This window comes from Emydura macquarii, unplaced genomic scaffold, assembly GCF_026122565.2.
Source record: "Emydura macquarii macquarii isolate MOO-44397 ecotype Brisbane River unplaced genomic scaffold, CSIRO-AGI_Emac_v2 contig_527, whole genome shotgun sequence".
Taxonomy (NCBI): Eukaryota; Metazoa; Chordata; order Testudines; family Chelidae; genus Emydura; species Emydura macquarii.
The window spans coordinates 1,239,497-1,262,887 of record NW_027130664.1 but is presented as its reverse complement, the minus strand read 5'-3'; the positions used below and the strand labels follow the sequence as shown (position 1 = coordinate 1,262,887).

Sequence of the window (23,391 nt, the reverse complement as noted above, 5' to 3'; positions counted from 1 at the left end):
AGAATTGACAGATAAGCGAGTGTCTAAAAGCATTCATTTCTGTACACTATACACTAGCACCGCACACATACTATAGTAGCAAGAGGGGACCTGGAATATATGTGAAACCTCCCGCCCCTGCACACCAGCTCTCTCAAAGAATCGAGGAGTCCTCCTTAAATCCAGAGGGCACTCTTCAGCCAAACACCCCACGAACACGAAAATACCCAGAAAACAGTCGTCAGGGTTTTGTTGAATCACAATCCAGTTGCTTTTAATTCAGAATGGGAAGAACAAAATGCTAGACAGAAGGCATCCCATCACCAAATGAGGCATCTTTATTGTTAAAGGACCCATTAAAGAGGAATTGCTCCTGTCTACAGTTATATGTAAAACCTTTCCATTAAAGAAGCCACTCTGCTAGTGTGAGCAAAGAACTATTCTGCCAACCAGGAGGTTCAAATCCGGCTAGCCCATAAGGAGATGGGGAAAGCTGCTAGCATAACAGGTTGCAGTTATTCTAGATGTGTAAAGATTTTGGCTTTTAGGAGCATGGCTTCTTTCAAAGAAGTTTCATTCCATTCCAAGTCACAAACATAACCAGTTTCTGGCTGCAAACCAAGCCCCTCCTGCATGCCATACCAATTTTATTTTATTTTTAACTACATGACATCTACACCCAGCAGTGGATTTGTTAGACCAGCAAGCATCAATCTGCATAAGAACCAAAGTGAGTTCACAGCTACGTGTCAGGGAGAACAAAGAACCTGATTGTCCACTTAAAGAGAGTGTTAAAACTTCACCAAAAAAACCACACACCACGGGAAGGTCTGAGCACTGTTCTCTCTAGAATCAGAATCTCCTATTCAGTTCCACACTTGCCAAACAGTGGATTAACCAAGCATTAAACCATAACACAGAAAATCAGAACCTTTAACCATTCCAAGAAATAAAGGTGATATTTGCTGTTCCATGATAGTGCCTCTGCTACTTCACACGTTCACTCACATGGGGATATGCTATCTCAAACTTCCTTAAAACTCACCCCCCAGCCCAACCTGGGGTGGTGTATGAAGAGAATTCGATAACTGCCGCCCACCTGCAGACAAACTAAGTAGGCAGGCACCGGGCATGTGAACAGAATGCAAGTACATGCTGGAAGGGGTACCAAACCCGCTCCCTGAAACTGGACATAACTCACCAGGCCTCGATAACCCTGGCAATTGCTTTTCACATGCAGTCTAAGTCTCTGCTAAGAAAACAATTACCTCTTACTCCTGGAGTCACCAGTTTCTCCAAGGTTAGGGTGAAGATTGATTGTCCGTGCACTTACACCATACTTTACCTTCAGCTAAATAGAGGACTTTAGTTGTCACGTTTGTAGGAGCTAATAAAAGCCTAAATGGAGTGGGGCTTTGTTTTAAATGTACACAGACAGGTAGGCCCTACCAGCCATGTTACTGCTGTAGTTTATATACTAAGCACATCAGTAAAGGCACAAAATCCATGTGTGCGCTGAAGGGGGCGGTATGGACAGCAAAAACAACAGGCAGACTTCTTGGCAGTGGGCGAACACTGTCAATATTCACAGAGAACCTCTGCTGGGAACCACAGCAACTGCTCCTCATAGCTGAACCTGCCAGAGACATTTCACAAGCAGACATTCAGATGCCGGCGAAGATCCCCAGGCAGCTCCACTAAATGCTGCTCTAATTCCCCTGACTGCAGACCTCGTATCTGTCTGAGTGGAAAGTCAAGGAGAGTCTGTGCTGAGAGGTAACCAACACAAATGCCAGTTGTTCAGTGGCCTACCTTCTCCTTGCACTCATGTCCACTGGCTCATCATTAATGTTCTCCTTGCCTGGTCGCCCTGCAGTCCTGCCATCAGCATGGGGCCTCAGGCTGCCATTCAGCTTCTCTTCATAGACTTTAACACCGTCCTGCTTCACGGGGAGCTCATGGGGTACCTCAAGGCCTGACAGATCCTTCCTCTTCAGCAGAGCCAGCATCTTCAGGCGCTCCATGGCCTCGTGTCCTTCCATTTTCAACCTTTTTGCTAGGACGTCATCCCGGTCGTCCGCTTGGTCCAAGCTCCGTTTTAAGAGGTTCAGGCGCAGTGCATCTTCTGTCATTCTGTCCATCCTGTGGTGGAGAGAATGGCATAAAAGCAGGGTCAGTATCAGGGCAACAGGCAGGAAAAGCAGCAAATGCAGCCAACTAAGATTCTCATGTGCAAGTTATGAGATTGTTGAGCTCTGACCACAGAGGCTTTTTGCAGACTGATAACTTGAGAACACCCAAGCTCTGGTGCAATCGCTGGCATTCTTCCCCAAATCCCTAGTGCTAACTCCTGGGCCCAGCCACTCTACTAGGCACTGGTGCCCCACTGATGTGCCATACAGGCTGCAGGCCTCCCGGTCAGCTGGGCAAATTAAGCCACAAGTTGAGCTTAGGGTGCTTTAGTTCCCAGCCTCCTGCAATCTGGTGTGTTCCATGACTGGGTTTTCTCTGAGCGCTGTGGGCTGGGATGCACATAACAGACTACAAGGGTGGGGGCGGAGCTCCAGCACAATGGGGCCCAAGCACAGGGAATGGATCAGGAATTCTACACTAAGGGAGCAAGAGGATGAGGTTTCTGGCTACTACAGCTGAGGTCTTAGCCAACTGGGAACCAGAGGGATAATACATGAAAACCATTCATTCAGACACATTACAGGGAAGGGTCAGCCACTTCTTCTAATATATACTTGAGCTTGGCTTTCACAAGAAGCCTCCTATCCGTTTTCTTTGCAAAAATTAGTCTACGTTTGGTAATAACCAAGCCATGAACCTTGTCTACATTAGAGAATCGTCCTGTGGCAACCTGACCTGCTGGAATTGCGTGCACACAGAGCATTCGGTCAGGGTGCACAGCGTGCCACATCCAGTCCCAGCACCCCCTACCTAAAGATTGCGGCATCTCTCCCACCACAGCCAACACAGGTCCCTGAAGCAGGTGCACACTGTCTATGGGCTATGTTTGTTTGCACCTGTTCATAGATGCATCAAATGGTTCTATCCCTCACGGGGGTCTGTGCACAGGCCATGAGGGGGAGGGTTGGGGTACACTCTGCTATGCTCCCACAATCAGCACGCCCTGGCAAAGAGACAGCAGCCTCATGCCAAGCCTATGGATTAGCTCTGGGCATGGAGGCCCTAGCACCGGGCATCACCTTCAGAAATTTGACCGTTTTCATTTGAGCATACAATAGTTTTAATAGGGTTGGTGTTTCATCTCATTCTCATTTTGTAGCTGAACTAAGGGTTTCCTTCTCTAGCGTTTTACCTTCAGAAGCCAGCTGGGAGTGGTCTGGGTCAGCAGGGAGGTTTGAGTTCCATCACACCCCTTTGTAAGGTAATGCACCATGCCCAAGGGCAATCTTGTTTCTCAGGGGTAGGATGGAAAACAGGATGTCAGGTGTTTGCATTGGAGCACATGGGGCGGGATTGTTCTTGAAGGAGTGGGTGGGGGGCGGGATTTAGTCTTTGAAGAAAGCTTCTCAAACAATGCAAAAAGTACTTCAAGTCATCAGGTCAGACAGAGGAGCAAAGATTTTTCACTTTAAAGAATCAAGTCTTCTGTAAAGTATCATTTTTCTGCAGTCAACTGCTTTCCTGTTAGTCTATAAAGAATGTGATGCACTTAGAGTGACAAAGCTGCATCTTCTTACTAAAATAGGTCAATACAATACAAGACCATTCCCACCCACTCCCTTCAGTTTTTTTGCTGCAGACACTGTCATCCACTCCAGGTGCAAAATACCTCCTGCAGTGCAAACAGATGCAATGAAAATCAGGGTGCGTAACATTTATTTATTTAAATTGATGAATTAAAAATTTACATTACCCATTACTTTTCAAAATATACCTACTTAAAGTTTTAAAAGGACAACCTATATTAAGACCTAACCTATTATAGTCTGTTAAGATCATTTAAACTAAATACAAAAAATATATCATGATTGCTGTGAAGTTTCAAAAGAAATTCAACCCACTAATCTGCTGAGAGTCACTGGCTAAGCACCTGGAACTAGAGTTTTCTGAAGGGCTAAACGGGCTTGTGACAGCAGCAACCTCTTCTGCAGGTGCAGAGAGTTCTTTTCTTTGTTTCATTTTATTCTCCTAGCTCACTGCAATAACCAGCTCATTCAAAGTTAAACCAATTGGGAGTTGTAAAAGCAGAAAAGCTTGATTTCCTCTTTCGATCTCTGAATAAAAACTAAGTGTGAGAAGTTGAGGTCTACTAGTTCTATAATCTTGAAGGACATGGTGACCAGAAACAAACAGTCATTAACTACAGATATTTACCTTCTTTAATACATTATTTGGTTTTAAATGCTGCATGTTTTGATAAGAAAAAAACATTATGTATGCAGCACTTAATGCAGTTGTATTTACTAAAAAAATGTTTTTGTGCATTTAATTTAATTTGAATTTCCACTCAAAAAGTACAAGTAAAAGATTAATCATTTAGTAAATAAGAAGAGCATCATTCACCACTTTCTCACATAATAAAAATATAAAAATTAAGAATCTGAATTTAAATTAAACTGTATGATTGCTTAAATAAATGTGTATAGCTATATTGTATCCTCACGGTTAGCAAAAAACAGCACCAAAGTTAAATGTAAAGGCTATATTTAGTTGCAAACATGTTTTAATAGTTACCAACTAATGAGAACCAACTTTTCTTTAGGAAAAAACCTAAAAAGTACACATACAAAACAGGATTTAAATCACGGTTTCCTGTCTGATTCAAATCAAAGTGATTTAAATCACTGATTTTAATCCTGATTTAAAATCAGCCATCCACCCAGGCAAATGGGAACGAAGCATGAAGTTAGCTTTAATCGGTTACCCCTTAGGACTGACAAGAAGCTCACTACACAAACCAACAAAACTCCCCTTGGGAAAGGAGGTCTGTCTCCTACGATTGCTCAGAGAAAGGTCAGTTTAACAAGTTCACCATTCAAAAATGATTTGGAAGAAACACAGGTCAGGGAGGAGAATCTGATTAAACTAATTTGAAATAGATTAAAATTTTCATGCAGCCTCAAAATACCTCCTGTTTCTAAGTTAAAAAGTCAGGATGGCACAACGAAGACGCTGGCTGTTTATGTAAATGAGCTTTTTCTACCTGACCAATCGAGTAGCAGCATATAGACCAGAACAGCAGAATAAGTCCAGCCAAGCACAAACTATCAAGGGGTTTAGCAAAATGTCACAAGCACAACAGTAAGAGTCAGTGGAAGCCGAATTTATGCCTCTCCTCTGTACCCACTGCACATGTCTGGGACCAAACAACCTGTGATTTGAAGTTCCCTGGCATTTGCCAGTTATGATCTCAATTATTTATGTGCAGTCTATAATGCAGTATCAAGGCAGCCGGATAGGAAAATGAGACTAAATGTTCACTACTCTCTACCAACAGAAACAACCTGGGGAGCTGATGCAAAAACTCTACATCTCTCTTCACTGACCCTTGTCTACTCTACCACAGAATACTGCTCACCTGTTTGGTCACAGAGCTCCCGCACGTCACTTGTGGACTCAACACCGCCATGCGGATCATTACAGGCACTGTAAAATCAAAGCCACAACCATTGCTTTTCGTACTAACACACATCCACCCACCCCAAATCTGCTGTGACACGAGAATCCTTTGAGTATCCCATCATATTTGAGGGAACAAGGATCTTCCAGTACATGAAGATTTAAATGACATACCAAGATTCTGACAGAAATCCAGAAAATCTTGTTTGCCTGCAGTGCAAGAGCTCAAAGACTCAGGGTTCTCCCCAAAGATCAACACACACTTCATCAAGAGCCCAACCAAAGAATCCTGTGGCTTTCAAGTCCCACGGAAAATATGGTCCGCTTTGAATTGCATCTGCATATCACTTGGAAGAGGCACCTAGCCCTCCACAAATGGGGACAGATACAATCCTATTTGTGACTGCAGAAACGGACTTCAAAGTATGGAACGCCTGGTCAAAGGGTGTCTACATGATCGCACGCTGATATTTGCCACCCTCTCTGCATCACCTGAAGCAATTAGCTGGATTGCCAACTTAGACTCAGAGCTCTGGATCTCACTCCCAAGATGGACGTCGCTGTAATTTCCTGCTTTCTGTGTTAACAAGATCTGTTCTACGTTGTGTTCCCGACAACCAATAAACCCTTCTGTTTTATCTGGCAGGCTGAGAGTCACTTTTGACTACAGAAGTGGAATACACGGCCCTTTGGGGGCCATGTAAGGCTTCCCCAGATGCCCCCTCCAGGTGGACTCACTACAGAGCGCTCACGGTGTGGACAGAGAGGCGTTGAATGCTCAGAGGTCAGACCCAAGAGGTGTTGAAGCCAAGAAGGCTTGCTTGTCCTGGTGAGAATGTGCCCTGAGGAGGGGGAGACTACACTAGAGTCCTGCCTGACTTCATTCAGAGGAGATCCAGAGCACCGGGACTGTGACTCCGTGACACCAGCTAGAAAACTTCCTAGTCTATAACTGGGCCTCGCTGAAGGAGCATTAATGTATACTGTAACCAAACAGAAAGGCAAGCACAGACAAGCAGTGAAAGTGCTTTGGGAGAGGTGTGAAATGCAGATCCCTGATTTAACTTGGGGTCACTTCAGAAAAAGAGAAATAATACTTTAAGTCTAGGGGAGTTATTTAAACGACACCATGTGCAAGCACAAAAACACATTGCACCCAGAGTCACAACAAGGCTCCAGCTGCTCGGAGAATGCACAGCTCCAGTTAAGCCTGCATTAGAGGACTTCAGCACAAGTTTCCTACTCTTGGGAGTTGAAGAGTAGGGTATGGCAGAGTAAGAGGGCTATGTACTTGGCAAAGGCTGGCACAGGATACAATGAGCATGAACAAAATTTCCTCCTAATCTGCTTCACGCTATCACTGAACAGCAGAGCTCCCTATTTACTTTAGACTGTATGAAGTTTCATACCAAACCTCAGTGGGTACGGTACATACCACCCAGGAGGAAAGACATCTTGCAGATTCTCTTTCTGAACAGAAGGCCATTATCTTGCATACTAAATGTGCTCCGGTTTGGTATATAAACAAGAAGCATCACTGGAAAAAATCTAGGAAAGTTGATGCCACCTTAAGTGATAAGCAATCGAATGCAATTTCACTGAATTATGTCTTGGTACTCAAAAACCTTGCACTGCTTCATGCACAAAGATCTTTCATGTTGCATGACCTGGCATTAAGACAAATGCAGCTATAATATTTGCTGGCAAGCAGAAAAATAAAACAATACCAGAGTGTATAAAGGAGATTTAGATCTCCTGAAGACACAATGGTCTTGTCCTGGACTGCAGAAGGGCAACAAGCCCATCATTCACACTGATAGATTTTCAGTATGTTCCAGTACTTTTCCATGCTTGGGGGGGGGGGGGGGGGAGAAGGAGGAGGAGGAAGGATTGCAATGATCTTTGTCTGTACCTGAGCTAGAATCATTGAGGACAATGGAGATATGAGCATACATGCAAAATACAACAGCATTATTCTAACAACCAAGACCCACGTATTCTGGAATTGCACTTTGGACACAGAGTGATGAAACACTTCCTCTTCTCCCTCTGCCCCAGTGCAAGGTCACACAAAGGACTGGAAGCCTATCTTTCGGGTATGGCGTTGACCGTCATCAATTCCAGAGGTGCCAAAGGAGTCTTCGGTGGTGCTGATAGAGTGTGATAAAAGTGTGGATTGTCTAGACTGAGTGTGTGATGCCAGATAGTGCTGGTGGGAAGTTCAGCCACTGTAGGCATCAACCTTGGGGAGGTGGACCTTAGGCTCAACATCGAATGAGGCACTAAGCAGGAGCAGCGAGGTGATACTCATGCCTCATTACAAAACCAAAGCTCAAACCTCCCATGGGAGAATCAGAATGGCCCATCTGGAAGATTACAGAAGCCAGATGTGCTTATTACCTGCCCCTCCATGTCTGAGGAGCAAAAGCACAGCAAATCATGCATGGAGATACCACATACAACCCTCCCACACGCACAAGGCACAAGACATGTCTGACCTGTTTAGCAACCCTCCCTGACACAGATGCACATCTTCTGAACCCCCATAAGGGTACAGGACCTACCATGGTCTTGGGGACACTAAGGCCAAAGGTCTCAACAATCTGGACAGTGCTTTTCTATACAGTTCCACAGCTCAGCACTAGAGGCACTGAATCCCATTAGTGTGAATTCACAGAGACCCTTGCAGAAGAAATGAGAGTTTGGTTTTTGACGAGTTGGAGGCAGGAATTCAGCTGCTGTGGCACCCTGAAAATTAAAAGCCACCAGAAGTCAGCTGGATGTTGACTATAATAATACAGTTTGCATAGAGAAGTCCACATGCTGAAGGAGGAAAGGTTAAGTTATCGATAGTAGGCTAGCATCCTGACTCTCCCTGCCACAGCCCATCTGAGGGTAATCAAAGACTCCTAAAATGCTGATGATTTTTTACAAATCGCTTCTTTGCTGGAACAAGAAATCAAACCCATAATCAACATAAGCAGATATCGTAACATTTTAATCTTCTCGACAGGGGACATTACTGGCTTGGTAAATCAGCATGTACTTTGAGCCAAATACTATAGAAGTTAAATTAGGCTTCAAACTTTCTACTGACTAGAGCCCTTCAGTGTTAATAATTCAGTTGCAAAAGCAAGCATAGGGGAAAGAAGAGAACATAGGGTTAAGGGGCAGAGAGAGAAACTGCAGTTTTATTAGGATTCATGTGAAATACCAAAATACCCTCCCCTCTTCCTTAACTGCAGGAAAGAAGGAACCATGGGAGTAGGTAGGTATTTTTTCATCCAACTTAGAAGGAATAAACTATTCCTTAATATTCAAGTAAATCTGAAGACCAATACAGTCATGAACTTACAAAACACTTCCCAGCTTTGCGTCAGAGTAAACCAAGAAAAGTAAAAAGTAGATTAAAAACTAGAAACGCTTCAAATTTGACTCAACATTGACTGAAGCAGAGGACATGCTGATGGAAATTTACTTTTATACTCGTAATCTGGAAGTAAACCCCAAACAAAAGCATAAATTTTGTTGCTCTTAACTTTACATCAATATAGACTTACATATCAGAGGAAGTCATTTGAGTGTTTGACAGTTAAAAAGTTACCTATAACAGGATTATTTTAAGATGGATAGGGACATATACAGACTCTCTGAATCCTATCATTCAACTGCATTAAACAATATACTTTGTTTCAGGGTCAGACCTGAAAGCCAAGAGATGAGGGGTTTCACTACACATCTACATCAAAAGATAATACAAACCAGATGATTCAGAATTTTCTCCTGCTACCTAACACAGCAATTCCCTTGTAAATCACTCCCAACAATTCCATACATCCAAGGAAGCGGATTCTCCATTTCACTTCCCTAAAGGAACTCACCAAAAAAAGAGAGAAACAAAATCCTCAAATGGTGGCAAAGTCCCCTAAGGGAAAACAAAAGAGCTATAAAACATGTTTTGTTTCAGACTTGATAGAGACTGTAATTATCTCCAACTGTATCTCTGTAGGTGAGCAAGCTTTACTGACTGGATCAGAAAAACGCTGGTGTCAGAGATTAGAACCAACATTTCGAAGTTAACAGACCCCCCAAGGAGAAGGCGGCCACAAGAGAAGCAGAGAAGACACCCCCATGTTCCCCTTGAAATGCTGGCCTACAAGAGAGTTCATGGAGAAAGTCTGGAAACATAGTAAATACTTTGATAGAGAGGAAACTTCCCTCATCCAGTGGAACCTATTCCTCTCTCTATTCCACTACCCATTTCCTTCTCTTCTGCTCCTTATCAGCCATCTTTCTTCTGGGAGTGTTGAACCCCAAGGCAACTTCTCAATTGGACACCATGTGACCTGGGGCTCACTCTCCCCATGGGGCTGAGCCTGCTGCCTCCACACCAGGTTTGTTTTTCTCCAAAGGATATAGTACAAACTGTTTCTTTTTGCTCAGATTCCTGCAAGGCCAGGCTGGGGAAAGACAGAAAGACCCTCACCCTTGTTCTCCATCTACTGTCAGTAACTCACTGAAAAAGGAACAAATTCATAGATCCAATCAAAATGCAGAGACTACCAGAGGTTCCCACTGCCCCCAACTACTGCAGCCCCATTCTCCAATACAACCTCATGCCCCAGCTACCTAGACACAGCATGTGCCAAACACTGCTGCTGCAAGGATCTTCATGGACTTACTTCAAACCCTCCTTTCTCTACTCCTCCCATCCCATAGCCTTTGCCCTCACTGAGAATCAGCCTCCCCACTAAGCCCCTCCCCAGTTTCTCAGCAAGGAGTGCAAGAGCCTTCACTGCTGCTCCCATCATCTTGAACGGTTTTGCAGTATCTCTGCCTCATTGACTCCCGTCGGCTCAGCACTACGCTACTTGAGGGGTGGACTTACTCAGTCGACTTCCTGATCGATTGAGCAGGTCTCACTGACCGCTCAATCGATCAAGATTTTGCTGCCGTCAGTCTGAACATAGCCTAAGACTGTAAGCTCCTTGGAGCATGTCTGTATATCGCCTGGCACAATTGGGCCCTGGTCCATGACTTGTGATAATGCCCACACAAATATCTTGGAAATGAATGGAGACATGGCTTCTTTGTTGGTCCCTTCCTCCACAAGCATTAAGCCTCTAGCATGAGTCTTTGGATCTAAAGGAGTAAGAATTACATTTCTAATCAAAATAGATGCCTCTATCTTCTTTGGCTCAAAAGATTTCACCTCTCTTCTATTAGAGGCACAGAAAAATTCTTTGATGGAGACTGAAGAGGTGGGATTTTTGTTTTACTGAGCAGAGGTGGTAAGGATACAAAAATAATGACCTAGGGAATATAAATCAGGACCTCCTATTCACCCTCTGGTGAGATGGAAGAACAGTGGACATTCAATTCAACTGAAAGGTGGTAAATTCAAAGCTGTTAAGGGGGAATATTCTCTCACAGACAGTGGAACTCCTTGCCCCAAGAAATCATTGGCAGGTTCCAAACCAGGATTGGCCATTTGTATGATAAGAAGAATATCCAGAGTTCTAATAATAAGGATTAAAAAGCAAGGGTGTAAACTTTCCTGATTCATGGCTTATGCCAATCTTTGACTGACTAATAGGGGTTGAAGGAATTTTGTGGGCAGACAATTCCACAATGGCCTTCTTCGGGGAAGGTACAAGAAACTCTGCACCAGTTGGTACTGTCCAGTGCTGGAGACCACATACTAGGCTCGAGGGACCATTCAACTGAGCCAGTCTGGCCTCTGCTAAAGGAAAATTTCCCTGGCCAACTTAGTCTTCAGCAACACAAGGCCTCTCGCTGAAGCCCCTACTCCCACCTGAGAACAAGCAGTGATAACCTTCCTTAGTCATCTTTGCTCCAGCTGCACCAGGAGCTATGATGAGGTGAGCTGTCAGGGAGGCACAGCTGTCAGCACCCGCAGAGCAAGGATGACTACTTGGGCTCTTGTCCCTCAGGAAGAAAATGTGACAATACTGGTGACTGAAGAAGAAAGGGACACACATCGAAATGTGCCCCAGCTCTTGTTGCATGTGGTGCCGCTGTTCTTTCTAAAGTCAAACGGGCATGACTCATCCACCATGCCCTTCTGCCACTGCCTTGGCAGTTGGCCACAGTACCCATGCTCTGCTGCACACTTGTCCTGCTACTGGGCACAACGGGGGAGTTTCACATGCAAAACTTGCTTTTCTTTTTGTTTTTTCTTTCCCACCCTTCAATTTAAAAATCTCAGTTCCCTAAGCAGCAGGCGCACTGCTGTGACTACTGACTTCAGGGGACAACACTGGGCATCCAGTCCCTTGAAGCAACACATGGAATGTAATTTCATTGGTGCTGTTGTTCACCACTCACACAACAAGAACCACAGTCCATCAGTCTGGATTCAAAGAGATGTCAAAAGCCAGTGTATTTACAGGGGGTCTCCCTAGAATGCAAGCTCACATACAAATACTATCACACTAAAGTAGCTTCAAAGATAAAGAGCAGAAATTGTCTTCTGAACAAGCTGGTAGGGCCCCCCTGGGGAGCACATGTACAAACACTGCGTCGTCTGGAACTCATTTTCTGCTACTCATTTGGAGACCTATTGTGCCCCAAGTTTAATTAAACTGTGCCCATGTTAGACTTGTAGACACAAAGTCTGAGCATACCAGGAGAATTTGAACAGGCACACAGAAGCCAACAAAACTTGTACGATTGCCAGTCCTAGCCATATTGCTCCACCTAACATCCAATGTCAGAATGCAGCCGACAAACTGATCACCAAGCTAACATGGCAATTGCCACACCTGCCACTTGTTCAGGGATAATTGAAATGCATCCCCCACCACCTGTGTGGCAGAAATCCTACACGGACAGTGTTGCATCTCACCATCCAGCTGGTATCAAGAGCTCACCTTGCAGACGGAATGGGAGAGAGGCTGCCATTACCACAAACTCCCACATCCCCAGGCCAGACAAATGGCTATTGGATGTTGGGCTCCCACGCTAGCTTTAAAGCCAGCTTAACAGGTTCAGCTGCAGCATGGTTCACTGTGCCAAGACCAACCATACCTGGGGCATGTAGGGCTGCACACATGCTGGATGGTTGCTTTTTTTAAATGTTGGGCTCCCCAGGCTGAACGCTGCTGGCCAGAGGCCGCTGACCGGCTTAACACCATTTAGCTTATTCTTCTTTTTAAACCTTGTCTTGCCCACACCAATCACTGTATACAGAGAGTCTGGACTGGGGGATGAAATGGCATGTTGGCCTTGCCAGCCCATACCAGAGGACTAAGTGCCTGAGGTGAGTCTCATAGACCTTCATTCAAGAAATTCATCAAAATATTATACCCATTTAAATAGATAATCAAATGCATTTAATTCTGCTGAAATCCAGCACTGCTGGGGACAAGCCAAGACCAGTCATCGAAGGTCCCCATCCAACTGCTGGCGAAAGACTCAGGGAGGCTAGGCCTCCTGTTTGAAGCAAGTCTGAGTTTCAGCAGGACCAACTCAGCCCTCCCCTGCTTTCAAGGAAGAATAAGTTGCCATGAGGGGATCTAGTAGAGGAGACCTTAGAAGCAGTGTGTTTGTTTGTTTCAAGCTATCTGCAACCTTGGTACCAAACACGTTCATCACTCTCTCTACAGACCTCAACTCTGCCCCATCTGCACCTTCCTTTCCCTCTCATTAAACTTGCATATTAAGAAAAACTGGAACCTAAGAACAATGCGATGGAAATGCAAGATGTTACCAGGCACCAGCTTAAACGTACAGGGAAGCAACAGCACATCTGCCTCCATCTCTAACAGCTCCATTGGCTCCCTATTCATTTCAAGATCCAGTTCCCAACTGCCCTCCTCCTTCACATGGACTCTCCATGGACCTGTTCCCCCCAACACCAGAGACCTTGCCTCACTCTACTCCCATCTCTTTGCTTGTCTAACATTCCCTCCAGTCTTCTCCACTCTGCATGCACCCTGTTGACACAAGAGCTTTCTTTGCACCTTCCATACCCTACAACATTTGTACAATGTATCTGACACTCCACCCCACCCCCTTTGCCTATAGATGTAATTAACTTAAAACTTCTGTTTTTACTGTAGCTCAGGGGGCAGGATGGAGTGGGAGAGGCTGCCTTTGTGTTCTTGATCAAAACTTCACACCACCCTGTAACACAGGGCTCTCTACAGTCCACCTACCTAAGGAGGTGGTTGCATCTTAGCTGCAAGTGAATGGTTTCCTGGCATACACAGGTCTCTTGTCCTGAAGCCAGTGATCTCAGACCCTGTCACTTGCTCCATTCTAGAGTCACACTGCTTTAACAGGGTACTGCACAATGCACAGACATATGGCAGACCCTATGGCAGCCATTGAGATTTTGCTGTGTAACCATATTTGTAAAGTGAGAACCCTCAGGACACAAAGATGTTAGAAACAATTCTAAATGAACTACAGTAAGGGAAAGGACTGTGCTAAAAGCAGCAAAGCATTCTCAAATGGAGATTAAGTCTGTAGTCCTTTGAACACGGTATCTGACATCTTTTCAGAGTAGGAAGTTGTGATAAAAGACAGCTACCATTGGCACCAATAAAGAGAAGCAAGAACAGAACTAGACTGCAATCTGCTATAACTGAAGGACATTTAGAAGCCCCGTTAACACTAGTGGAAAGGCAAGAAGATTAACTTGTGTTCTTGTCTTCCCAAGTGGAATGCAAACAAATACATCTATACGCCAAACTGACCATGCCCCTGCACCGGCGGCCTCAAGGAACAGTGGGACAGCCCCACCAACATGTGAAAAATGGAACCAGAGAGGAAGAGAAGCCATCTAATCCTCAGGACACTGAAAACAGAGTAGCCCAGTCACAGGGGAAAGCAGATAGCCTAGTGGTTTCCAGTTAGCCAAAAACAGCCTTCATGTGGACCACACTCAGCTTGACTGAAGTTTGGAATAAAAACCATCCCACAACAAAGGAGGCCTGACGGTTCTCCTGCCCACCTCAAGTCTTCAATTCTCAGATAAAACACTCCAAGTAAGCAAGAGCCCAGTGTTCTAGGCAACCCATCCCAAACCCAAACCAAACTGCTTCTCTACCCACACCACAGCACTACTCATGCTCCCTACCTAGCACACTGATTCAAACTAATGAAATCAGTCTAAAAACTAGAAGAGCATTATTGTCACATGCCTATGTAACCTCCTTCACCACCACACACAGGGAGAAGAACTTGGAATCCTGTAACAATGTCTTTCCACTGATTCCCAGCTTCTATGCTGTCAGGCACTTTACACTAGACCTCTTACTAAAGCATATAGGACCGTACCCCAACTCACCAGCAGGAATCCCAGAGAGACTAAAGGAAGGTGATAGCAACACACACACACACACGCACGCACGCACGCACACACGGGAAAACAGATTCTTCAAATACAAATCACGAATAGCTGAAGCTGCATTAGTTCAAGAAAGCAAACAAAATAGATTACTAAAACAAGTTTATAATCCACAAGGTTTGGGGATAAAAATAGTGAGCCCACTCTGATGTATAAAAGATTTAACACCTAACTCTAGCAACTTCTTGGTCTAACAGCATGTGTATGAAGTTGTGTTGGTCCACATTAAAGAAATAACATCCACACATTATCCATCAGATTTGCACAGAAAGAAAGCCAGAGCTAAGCATTCAACATAACCATCTTAATGCATATTAGAGTAACAAGCAAGCAAAAACTAAAGTGTTCTTACTTCTGCGAAAACAACCGATTCCAGAGAAGTCAATCCAAAAAGTCAATTACCACCACCTTGGGTATCTAGAACTTCAAAACCAGAAACCTTGCTAGATCCTAATGAATGTATTTTAAAGAAATAAGTCTTTTGGATAAAAGAAAATATTAAATCAATCCTTTATCATTTACTGGTATTGAAAATTCTTTACATACCCTAACAAAGCAGAGGTCCTGCTTACCTTAAGACTCTCCTCCACTCATGCTGCTGCCCAAGAGCCACTTTGGCATGTCTGAATTCCAAGAGTCCAATTTACGCTTAAACATAAAACAAGCCTATAGGTAAACTAGGGATTTTGCACAGATTTTGGCTTCTCATTCTGAACCTGCTGGGACAGCTAATATCATGAAGTCATTTGTCTAATGGCTCAAAAGAGCCTGACATATGCAATGCTACAATGTCTTAACTTCCATCTATGCTAAATACAAACCAACATCTATGTCGTAAAATGCATTTCAACACAGCACACACAAAATGGCTGGCTCCCAAGATGAGCATTTCCATACAATACTATAAAAAGGATAATAACCTAAAAAGGTAATTATGACTTAACAGCTAGGCAGTCAGAAAAGAGATCTGCAAGAACACTGATACCAAACAAACACGATGCTCTTCGAATCCTGATGCTTCAGATTATACATTGTCAAGGAATATTGTACTCAATTCACATTAGTGTGTAACTTGCAAAGAGATAGATACTGTGGTGTGACTGAGTGTTTGTGGACAAGGGGAGTTTTATGCACTAAAGAGGAAAAGTAGGCCTATCATGTAGGTTTTATCATAAGTAGAAAATGCATCTTTCTTTAAAGGAATACACAATCCTAAATCCTCCTTGACAAAGGAAAAATTGCAAGCAAATAAATATTCTTAAATATCCCAAATGCTGAAAGTGAAAAGAGCCATTCATAAATTAGGGATTTAAACTAGGTTTTTATTAATAATTTAATTCAGATTGTGCAAGAATAAAAAATAAGATAAAGATAACATTTAAAAAGACAAACCGTAATGCTAGTTTTCAATAGAATCAGGGAGCTGTCTCTAGATTGCAGCAGACCATAAATTCTTATAGTCATTTCAGCGCAAGCTCACTAAACAGTTGCACTGTTTTCCCTTACAAACCAGTTCTTTAGACCCAAATGATCAGAGCAAAGGTAAGTACTCACATAAAGGAAATGGTAACATTACGACAGCTCTATTCATTAATGTGCATACTTAATTCTCATTTCTCCGACACAAATTCAGGGTCTGTGCAGTACAATGTATCTAGAAAGCAAATAAACAAAATGAATGGAAAAAAATTGTTGTGGTCAGTAAGGTAAAATTACAACTTCTATAGCAACTGTCTCGTAGAACAAAATGCCCAGAACTGCACTAGTACAGCAGTTAACAGTTAATGAAACACAACACCACCCCTACCAGAACCCAAAACTGCAACTGTCCAGATGCCTGGAAGCTCAGAACATTCTATAATTTTGCTGCCATGTGTTTGACTTTTGTACGGTACAAACCCAACTGTGTGTAGCAGATGGCATAAAAAAAAGTATTTCTACTACAATTTGTCAGACTCTACCAAGAAAGAGGAGCAAAAGGAGCAAAATGTTAGTATTTGCTCTAGTATCTGACATTTCATTTTAAGGTGTGTTCTTCCTGAAAAGCTAAGTTATTAAAAATAGCATCAAATTAAAACAGAGACCTTCACCAACCACAGCTGTTGAATACAGCAGGGCACTCTGTACGTCCCCCTCCCCCAAAAAATACATTTAAAATGTGGGGAGACAAGACAAATATAAGATGCTTCCCCTCTTTCCCAAAGGAAAGGGGAGGAGGGGAAAACATCTTCTTTCCACAAAAGGAATGTGGCTGTAATTGAATGTTGGGGGAAACTGGTCCTGCAAGGCTGCAAACATCACCCACCATCAATGAACCGGTCACTTAAAATATAGAGGGGGCAAAGGGGGAGTTTTCCTCTTAACAATCCTCCTCCACCTCTACTCCCCATCCGTCAGCCTGAGCAAGCAGAGATGACGCAGACTGCCTTATATAATAGCCTGTGATTTCCTAGACTGCAGGCCTTCCCTTTGTGCTCTGTATACACTTACACACACGCACACAGATTCACAGCCCCTGGCACTGTGCCAGCACTAACCCTCGTCAGCTGGTTGACTCCATTCACAGAGCGGGGTTGGAGCTGACATGGAAAGGGTGGGGGTGAGCTATTACATCAAACCAGCAGCACTACAGACAAAAGAAATTTTTTTATATACTCAAAATAAGCCTTCCCTTGCAGCGTTAGATCAAGGAGAGTCGCATTTCGTAATTCCACGAGAGCACCACACTATGAACAAGGAACCTGAACAGAGGTGAGGTTTTTGGGGAGGTAGGGGAGGGAATCATTCCAGCAGCAAACACAAGCAACAGTGCCGTTTTCTCTTCAAATATAATGTAAAAACATTACATTTAACCTTCCAACTCATGTTAAAGGAGAGAAAAAGCAGATACGATAATCCACAAAGAGCCTTTTGTCTGGTAAAAAGGACAGTCTAAAGAATACTTACAGGTACAATATCCTGATGCCTCCTTTAGTTGTCAAGAAAATTAGAGAGAGAGAGAGAGAGAGAAAAGAAGGGGAAAGAGAGAGAAGAGAGGGTAGAGTGAGAAGGGGGGAGGGAGGGAAAGAAAGATTTTTTTTTATGAGAAGCCCTCTCCGTAGAACATGGGCGGCCCCGCGTGCCATCCCCCTCTAGGGACCTGCAGAAACCCTGTCTCAAAACGGGCACTTCCCTGCCAATCATGCGCTGTACTGTTATATTAAACAAAAGAAAAGGGGGATGCTTACTTTTACCCATGATGCCTAGCGGGGGCAGGGGAAAAAAAACCAGTTGCAGCCGGTTTGTAACCTCAGGACATGGAATTATCTCTTAATTTTTTAAAGTCGTTTGTGGTATAAAAGTCAGTTAGCTGCCTCTCCCCCACACGCCCCCCCAACTCCTTCAGCAGATTCTGGCATCTTGCCAAACTTTGTCTTCATTCATGAGAGCTCATTTCCTCCAATGTTATTTTAACTGTTTAGTTCCCAAAACAAATTTTAAGGACATTCCATCAACGTGGAGAAGCAATTCATAAAGATGTATCCATAAGAAAGAGAAAGCCAATAATCTCATTGTACTGCATCTCTCCAAACACATGCTTACCTCCCTGGTGTTAGGAGACAGAACAGTCAACGCAGGAAAGATGGAGGTTTTTTGTAGCATTCTTAACTCTGACATCATGGCGTCAGACATCAAGGCATCAACCCTTCAATTTTTCCCCTCCAATACCAGCAACTTGTTTGTAAGTGGCAAGTACTCTGTTCCTACAGTCCGTTTGTTACAGGTGTTTCACAGAGGTGATCAGTTACAGCTCTGCTACACATTCCAGCCAAAACCAGGCAGATCACCACACCCAGATTCCGCCTTCAGTGCACACCACACCCGAAACAGAAGTGAAACCACTTCTTCACAGCACCCGCATCGTTCCATCACAGGTCCATCCCTGAAATGGGCACAGAAACATTTCTTTACCCATTAGGATTATGCCTGATATTTTGTTGGGGTTTGATAGCACACTAACAACGTACCCAAAGCTTCTGACCAAGGCATTATGTTTTTGTAGGAAAGGTGGTGTTGTGCAAAAAATGTTACTCTGCATTCCATCTGATATACATGTAATAGCCCTTATATTCCAATACCTGCGTACATCACCAGGGCTTGAAAAACGTATCCACTGCTTACTAGCACTCAATCTATTGTTCAGGCCATAATACCCCGAAAACCTTCCCCCCACCCCACGTCAAATGACTGCTACCTGTAGCGATATAAAACAGTGCATGTGCTTACATTACTCAGGAGTATCTCCCAAGAGCAAGGGAAATAAAATAAAGTTGTTTGAAATTTAACCTACTTGCTCCTCACCCTGAACATCCTCCATCTGTCAAGTCTCTAGCTAAATTGTCCATCCCCAGATGGTCTGACATGTTCAGGCTGTCCATCCCCACAGGAGGACTGGTCTCAGATCTTCCCAGCCTGGCTGAGCTCAAAGGTTTTGGCTTCCTCTACCTTATCCTCCACTGGTCAGACACGCACTACACTTGAGGCCTGAAAGACCCAGACCCACAGTAGTTGGGACCCCATCTGCCCAGTGTCTCCTGCTCATCAGGTATCCCCATGACTTGAGGTCCCAGCAGCAAGATGTTGGGCCCTCCCTTAGAACTTGGGCCTGGAAGCTTATCTTCCCCCAGCTGTTTCCTCTCTGACTGTATTCCCATGAAGACAAGATCTGGACTCAATACCACTCATCTCTCTCTGGTCTGCTCCCCACAGCAATGTTGGCTCTTCAGTGCTCGGTGTACCATTCTAGTATGTCCAGTCTTCTTGTCTCCACTGGGCTTCTGCTCTGCTCAACACTACATCTAACTCCAGGCTCTCAGCCACTCCTTAGCCCTCTCCCACTGTCCCCTTTCTCACTCAGACTTTCATACACTAGTGGGAGGAGGGCAGCAGCAATGAAGAGCACCATTCAAATAGTGTAACAAGGAGCTGACACACCTGAATTCCTCAAGCCATCAAAGCAGACAGGGTATCATTCAGGCCCCATCACCCAACCTAATTATTCACTTGTTCGGGGAAAGTAGGTTTTTCAAGCCCTATGTTGATGCATTACAACTGTGCCAAAGTAATGCAATTTCAAATTATAGATTCCTGAAACTATATAGCACAGCATGTGTACATAGCACTTTACATGTACACAGGAAGGCAAGGTGCCTGCCCCATAGAGAATTTCAATCTAGATTATACAGATGTAAGCTAACAACTAAGAATCAGGGGCAAGAGTGAAAGCAGACAGCACTGGAGACTTGTGAGAGGAAAAGTCACAGATGCAAGTTGTGAAGAGTGATTTGACAGAGAAAAAGGAGGTTTGGTTAGTGCACAAAGATAAGAAAGCAGCTCCATTATTAGGGAATAGTGTGAAATTGGAGGTAACTGGGAAATCTCCAGGTTATGAGAATTTTGTTCAGAGTGCAAGAATATAACTGCAAAATCTCTCAGTAACAGTACTGCTGACTTCTTTCAGCCCAATTAATGCCCATCAGTTCTGAGACTCTGCACTGAGACCATTCTGAAACACTTCCACTAACTAGAATTAAATCCTTTTAAGATGAGAACATTCTACACCTATTTGCTGCAAAAATACACTGAACGTCCAAAAATGTCAGCTACCATGAGGCAACAACACAAACCAAAGCAAACTAGATTTTAACAGATGTTCCTAGCAAACATCAGCTGGCAGCTTCAGCCCTTCAAAGCCTATCTATTGTCCTAGAACTGGATGTGAATTCAGCAATGCTAGGTAATAAGAGGGCATTAACTTACATTGCATTTACAACAGAGGCCTATGGAAATCTTATCAGAATACCCAAAAAGTTCAAATAGGACTAGGATGATTACAAACTGACAATAAATAGCAGATCTTTCTTAAATGTTATCCCGAAGTCTTCTGAATTCACATTGATGCCACATTGTTGTAAGCAGAAGTCATTAATTCATTTGGACGAAATGACACATTAACTGAGACAAATTCTACCTTCAGACATAGGTACCCAATTTCCATTGATGTTAAAGAGGCTGAGCACTGCATCCTTACATAATGGCAGAATTTGGCCCATTATATTTAACTCTTTAGTTACTTGTTATGTTTATAAAATATAGACTAGGTCTATGGAGAATTCTTAACATTTATATAGTGCTTTACATTTTCAAAGCAATATCCAGACTAATGTAACCTCACACCTGCAAGAGAGGTAAAATGAGGAAGACAGTTAAGTGGCTCTCTCTAAGGTCAGGGAGTCAGTAGAAGAGCAAGGAAGAAAACCCAGGAGTCCCAAACCCCTGCTCTATCCTCTAGAGAGACTGCTGCTCACACTCCAGTTCACATGCCTCTGAACATCAAATACCCACACCCGCAGAGACAGGCTTCTGATCAATTCTCAAAGAAATACAGCAGTTCTCTTGCTGATTAGCTGAATTATGAAATTCACATACAGCTTGCATCCCAATATTGACTGCCTCAGCACTAAGTGCCTACATACATTATACACATACAATTTTATTTAAAATTTGCAAACACTGAGCTTGTGCCCCTATTTCCTGTTTTGCCTTTTTTGTTTCAAGTAAACTTGCTACATTAGATAAAATGTTCTGTACAACTTTCATATGAAGTATCTCCATATGACCTTGAACCTCACAAGCAAGATGACAATAAGGATATGCACATCAACCGTGTTTGTAGCAATCCCCAGTGAAGTTTTCAACCATTATATTGTGCACCAATACACAACAAATTAAGATACCCTTGTGAGTTTTAGAAGTGTGGCCATGACCGCTTGAGATTTAGTTCAGGAATCAGATTATGTTCTAATCGTTTTGTGTATAGTGCAGTTCTTCTAGAAAGTGGCAAGGACAACAGCAACTCAGATTTGGCCCAGAGATTTAGATTAAAAAATAACAAATATTTATTACATCTGGACTGATCGAATTTTTTAAAAACTCTGCAAATATTTCTAATGCAGACAGGTTTTAAACAAACACTCCCCCACATTTACAACCCAGACATTACACAGTTAAGAACCTGAAAGTAAAACCCACCCAGAAAATGAAACTCACTTAATTTTCATCACACAAGCATAATGTAAACAACTGAAGATATTACAAAACTTCTTTGGTCCAATAAAAGATATATGATACTAGATAAGGTATTAGATAAAAGATATTACCTCATCCACCTTGTGTCTCTAATGTTTAGACAGATAATATCCTTTTAATTATATATCATTTTCAATCCATTCTGTTCTGAACAGGATTAAAGCTCCTCCTTATACAATATTAGAAACAGCTAAAAACTACAGGTTAACCCACTGCTCCCCTAATTTGTACCTATTAGAAATGGACTCTTTGAGAGTGTTTAAATTCTAATAAAATCGAGTCCATTAATAAATGTTTTAGTGTTTTCCAAAGCTGATAAAACAGATTACTTCCAAACTTAGCACTATATTTTGTTCAGAAAACACAAATTAAGAATCCAATATGTCAGGCAGAAACAGGATAGAAATTGTTTATTGTGTGAATGCATGGCAGAAATATCTTAGCAAATGGGATGTTTCATTTTTGGTGACAAGTTACAAAATCACAATAATCAAAGGTTAACAAGAGAACCATAGTAAATTTGGAGCTACTTAGTGCATGCAATTAGTGTTAGTACTACATTTAATTTATTTGTGGAGCAACCATAAATATGACTGGCTTACAAATTACATCTTTTATAAGATTCTGCATGAACCAAGTATCCATTCTTCTAAAAATAAACTATTACACAGCGCACAAATAAGCATGTAATCTATAATACATAGTTACTATCATACACTTAACCCATGAGGTGCAGAGAATCTGGTAATTATAACAGTTTCTATGCCACTCCAAGCATTGGTACCATCTGAGTTAGGCTTATTAAATAACATGGAACAATTTGGTTTACAAAGGGAGAAATAACTAATTAGCCTGTAATTACATAGTAGTTACCATAGAATTATAACCTAATGAGGTGGTTGCTTGAGCCCAATAAGATGACACCACTAATTCTTTTCAGGATGTGCACACTGAAAATGTTACAAACTGTAAATGATGAAAGGATGCTCAGCTTAAGAAGCAAGGAAAGGAAATGGCCCAGCACTGACTATACACAAGTGAAAGAGGGATGAATAAATTATATGGAGCTAAGGAATAAGAGGAAACCAAGGCTAAAAAAGGAATCCAAACACAGTTGTCAAGCAGTTTGCATTGTGCAGAGTGCTTCAGTTTTACCGAAGAGCCTAAACATGCTCTGTTGTATTGTCCATGGAAGGTAAGCTTCTTCAAAATGTATCATTTAAGGAAACGACTCTCCTTTGAGGACTGGAGGTTTTCTGAAGGAACACATCAGCTCAGTGTAGATGGCTTAGCCAAGAACTGCCTCTGATCATGAG

General features: G+C 42.9%; 1 protein-coding gene across 1 annotated transcript in view; it reads right to left on the bottom strand.

Moving 5' to 3' along the window:
* GATAD2B (GATA zinc finger domain containing 2B) overlaps positions 1–23,391 on the bottom strand; it is a 64,240-nt gene that overhangs the window by 23,867 nt on the left and 16,982 nt on the right. The window contains exon 2 of the mRNA XM_067539292.1: positions 1,792–2,121. Within this exon, the coding sequence (XP_067395393.1) occupies positions 1,792–2,120 (329 nt within the window). The 5' untranslated portion in view covers position 2,121. The remainder of the gene's footprint in view (positions 1–1,791; positions 2,122–23,391) is intronic.